This window comes from Oratosquilla oratoria, chromosome 16 (assembly GCF_046742065.1).
Source record: "Oratosquilla oratoria isolate Oo_2021 chromosome 16, ASM4674206v1, whole genome shotgun sequence".
Classification (NCBI taxonomy): Eukaryota; Metazoa; Arthropoda; class Malacostraca; order Stomatopoda; family Squillidae; genus Oratosquilla; species Oratosquilla oratoria.
In genome coordinates, this window is record NC_134792.1 from 36,311,082 (window position 1) to 36,316,034 (window position 4,953).

Sequence of the window (4,953 nt, forward strand, 5' to 3'; positions counted from 1 at the left end):
ATTCCATGTGATGATAATTTAGTTCGTCATTCGTGGGAGACAGTATCAAAAGCTTTTGCAAAATCTAGATGTATCAAATCTTTTGTCATAATTTGAGATGACTGTGGCGGGATTCGAAAATGAACCGGATTCGAACTTGGGTGAATGATATTTCCAATATATATATTTTTCGTCGTTATATCTTCCGTCAATCGCCCATTTCTCCTATTTTTTGTCATTTTACCAATATATACTTACATGAATGTATTGGTATATAAGTATATTTACGTATCCGTGTGAAATATGTAAAAATAAATGGTTCTCACGATATGAGAGGACATTAAGAAAACGACTCACCAAACTACCTGTTCGAGCAACTGCCCGACCTTACCTCAGGCGAGATAAGTTGTAGAATGATAAATATAGCTGTAATCTTGTCAAGGATATGAAACTTGACAGAATAAAACAAAAACTATTTAATCTTGACCTTGTGTTGGGTGAGAAGTGGAAAAGGCGTATGGATCGATCGTGCGCAATACTCCATTTCTGGGTCAGAAGCAGTGCATCAAGATTAAGGTACAGCACATCCATAGCAAGGCCGCTTTATTTAATCGGCGACTTCCCCCCCCCCCTTCTCTCCGTCACCCTATGCAGAAAAAGAGAAGATAAAAGGAAATCCCTTCGGGCTGCGTCAAAATATCATCCACACATAACCACTAAAATCTTCCTCTAATATGTTCCATGTTTCTGCCCCATGCAGTGCCGTTGGCACAACCATTCCTTCACACAATCTCCTCTTAGCATCCATTCCCAAATGCCTATTTCTCATTACAATTTTTAGTCCCCCTAGGCAATTACTTACTTCTCTTAATCTACATTCTACCTCCACCTCCACTCCCCACTTTTCTGTCGCATGCGCCCCCAAATATCTAGAGCTATTCACTTCCTCCAGTCTCTCTCCTTTAATACTCACTTCCAATTTACTGCCAACCTCTCCCCTTGTACACCTCATCACCTTGCTTTTACCCATAATTACCTTCAACTTCCACCTTTCGCACACCTTCCCAAATTCAGTCACTAACTTCTTTAATTTCTTATCTGATTCAACAAGAACCCATTGTGTTGGATAAGAAGAAATGAAATAGATGACAGATGATTATCCAACACAGTGGGTTCTTGTTGAATTTTACGAATGTGTTACGACATTACTTTGTTCTTATCTGATCCTACTACAATCGCAGTATCGTCAGCAAACAACTGGCTCATCTCCAATCTTTCTCCATTCTCTTTAACCAACTCTAATCACCTGGCCATTACCCTAACATTTGTCTCCCGCACTACCTCATCCATGTACACAGTGAACAACCATGGCGACATAACACATCTTTGTCAAAGTCTCACCTTTAAACATCAAACCGTTCGTTCTCTCCATTTCTAATTCTGGCACAGGGTCTACTACTCGATACTAGGATTAAGAAAATTAAAGAAGACCCAGAGTGAAGAGCGAAATCCATTGGAAACAAATGCAAACATTATGGATTTTGGCCAAAGTAAAGCAAGGAAAGACCTCCATTGAATTATACAGGGGAAAATATCACAAAAGCAAAGAAGGAAAAGAATCTGGGAGTCTTATGTTCTTAATTAGGGAGACTCTCTCACCGGAATGCCCCACCCCAATATATATATATATATATATATATATATATATATATATATATATATATATATATATATATATATATATATATCTATATCTATATATGTATACATATATATATATACATATATATATATATATATATATATATATATGTACACATATATATATACATATATATATATATACATATAAATATATATGATATATACATATATATATATACATATATATATATCATATACATATATATATACATATATATATATATATATGCATATATATATACATATGTATATATATATGTATATATATATATGTATATATATATGTATATATATATATACATATATATATATATGTATATATATATATATATATATATGTATATATATATATATACATATATATATATATATATATATATATATATATATATATATATATTTCAGCCTCTGAGAAAGCAAATAAGATTCTAGGACTGATTACGCGATCTTTTGATTTCAAAAGTCCATCACTCATCAACAAGCTGTTTCCGTATGGTCACCGAATCTAGTTAAAGACATTGACAGATTACAAAAAGTACAACGGCGAGCCACAAAACTGATTCCAAATATCAAAAAATAGATCATACGAAAATCGACTAAAACATATGAATCTGTTTTCCCTAAAAAAGCGTAGACTCAGAGTTGACTTGATACCGGTCTTTAAAATTCTAGAGGGAATTGACAACATTAGAATTGACAAAATTTTCACATTGAATGAGAATCAGACAAGAAATAATGGTCTCAAACTGTCCGGAAATAAATTCAGTTTGGAAGTAGGTAGAAAAAACTTTGCCAACCGTATAGTTAATTAATGGAATAAACTTCCTGCGCAGGTAGTGCAATGTAGTTCAGTTCGAAGCTTTAAGAATCATTTAGATAAGCACCTAAGCAAGATGCTGTAATGATTGTAATTTATTCTATATTATTTGTTTTTGTTTTGTTATCATTTGTCTGTTTGATTTTCATTTATTATTAGTTCTATGTCAATTTATTGTTATTTACTATTTACCTGTTTGTTTATTATTCAACTATACCTATGCATTTATTTATGTATTTTATTTGTTCTTTACATTATTATAGTTTTTATCTATTTATTCATTTATTATTATTAAGATTTTTTTCGCATCCGACCTAGATATGGACCAAAAGGTCTCCTGTCGGCATGCTCCGCCTTTGTAATCGCAGTTCTTGACGTCTGGTTTTTTTTCTTTCTTTTTAGAGAGAGAGAGAGAGAGAGAGAGAGAGAGAGAGAGAGAGAGAGAGAGAGAGAGAGAGAGAGAGAGAGAGAGAGAGAGAGAGAGAGAGAGAGAGAGAATAAGACAGAATCTTCAGTCTCTTGGTTTCTTTAGTGAAAGACATTTGCACTGGCTTGTAATTGTCCCTTTAGAGTTTAGACCGTACTGGTTGACTAAGAGCCCCCCAGAGGGTTACTTTGCAGCCTTCTTTTGAACTCTGGTGACATCATCTGGGAATTTATCTATTCATTTCTTTTATCTATTTATCTATTCATTTATTGTAAATATGTCTTCTAAGCATTGGTGTCTTTTGTCTTTTGCAGATGTGTCATATTCTGGTGTGTGACTTGTTTAGGATTATAACCCTCACATATTTCAAGAGGTCACATTCTCACTCAGCTTATGCGTATCCTTTTCAGTTTCCCCTACTTACGCGGGAGACGACTGACCTTTGCCTTTAAATTGGTGGAGTCTGCCTAGTGACAGGTGCCACTGGCAAGGGCTTGCAAGGCTTGCTGGCAGGCAAATGTGCACGGGAAAGGCAAGTCGGGTGGTTCAATTACTTTTTATAATTCCCAATGCACTCAAAAGGTAGCTATTCCAGCCCCCATTTTCTATGGGACAAGCAAAGAAGACAAATCAGGTCGTCAGTTGAGAGTCACATCCGAAGCCCTTCAAGTGTATATACTGTAGTCGTATCTTCGGATTTTCCAACTGTGTCATGACCACCTTCTTCATTTCCTGATACATACGGTAGTGTACATTTACAATAGAAATAACTATATGGGGATGATTACAATATATATGACTTCAGGTCCCACCACATCAATGAGGAAACAGCAGTTCTTACTAAAATAAGGTAATTCTTCTGCATCTCCACGCCATCCTGCAACACATACAGAGCAATGAGACCTAACCCCAAACCCAGGAGCAACACACTATGACCCCATTTTCTGTTCTTTTTTTTTTTTTTTTTTTTTTTAAGTCTGGCTGCCACCAGGCTTTTTTGTGTTGATCTCTGTGACACCTTATTTGTTGGAGAGATCATAACTTATCTTTATTTAGCCGTTCTATATCAGATGGCACTTTATATCATTCTGGCTGCCATCAGACGATCTTAATTTATATTCATCACACTTCATCAGTAGTGAAGGATTTAGTGGTTTTTTATGTATATGTCTCATCAAGTTTTGTTGAAGGTTTTGTTTCTTTCTTTCCGAACTGAGCTCCAATCTCCTCCAAAGTTTTGCCCTTAGTTTCAGGTACAACCAGAAAGCAGAAGACAAACGCAAGGGCATTTATACCACAGAAGAAGAAATATGCACTGAAATCGCCCCAAGCACGCTGAAAGGAAAAGGGAGATTAATTTTCTATTATATTCATGATATACTTGACATTTTTTTTTTTTTTACAGTAATCGTGTTTCTTGTGTGCTGGATTAAGGAGAATATATACAACACTCAATCTAACGTACATAGAATTCTTTTTGTCAATTCAACAAGCTTCATAAAACCTATGTTTGAAAAGTGAAAAAATTATGAAATGGAAAATTGAAATACTGCATTATCAATAGCATACTAATAATTCTTTCTTTATATTTTCATTTCATTGTGAATGAACAATGATAGATACCTGCAAGTGATGAACATACAAGATCCCATCAGAGAAAATACTCTCCACGCCACCCATCTTCATAACCTGTCAACACCTTCACCTTCATCTGAGGGATTAACATTTCTCTTTGGATTGAGCTGAGGATCTCTCTATATAAAATTCAACCGTATTTCCTCTGCTGTTTCACATGAGGAGAGCCGACAACCAATGACTACTCCTCACTTCCAACTACTATGCACCATCAACACAAACTGTCCTACACTGATATATATATATATATATATATATATATATATATATATATATATATATATATAATATAGATATATATATATGTAGGTATGTATATATATATACATATATATATATATATATATATATATATATATATATATATATATATATATATATATATATATAT

The 4,953-nt window shown here is 34.0% G+C and overlaps 1 protein-coding gene across 1 annotated transcript in view; it reads right to left on the minus strand.

The window, feature by feature from the left end:
* Positions 1–3,024: 3,024 nt before the first annotated feature.
* Positions 3,025–4,953, minus strand: part of LOC143033887 (facilitated trehalose transporter Tret1-like) — a 35,233-nt gene continuing 33,304 nt past the window's right edge. Inside the window, exon 10 of the mRNA XM_076199507.1 lies at positions 3,025–4,262. Within this exon, the coding sequence (XP_076055622.1) occupies positions 4,086–4,262 (177 nt within the window). The 3' untranslated portion in view covers positions 3,025–4,085. The remainder of the gene's footprint in view (positions 4,263–4,953) is intronic.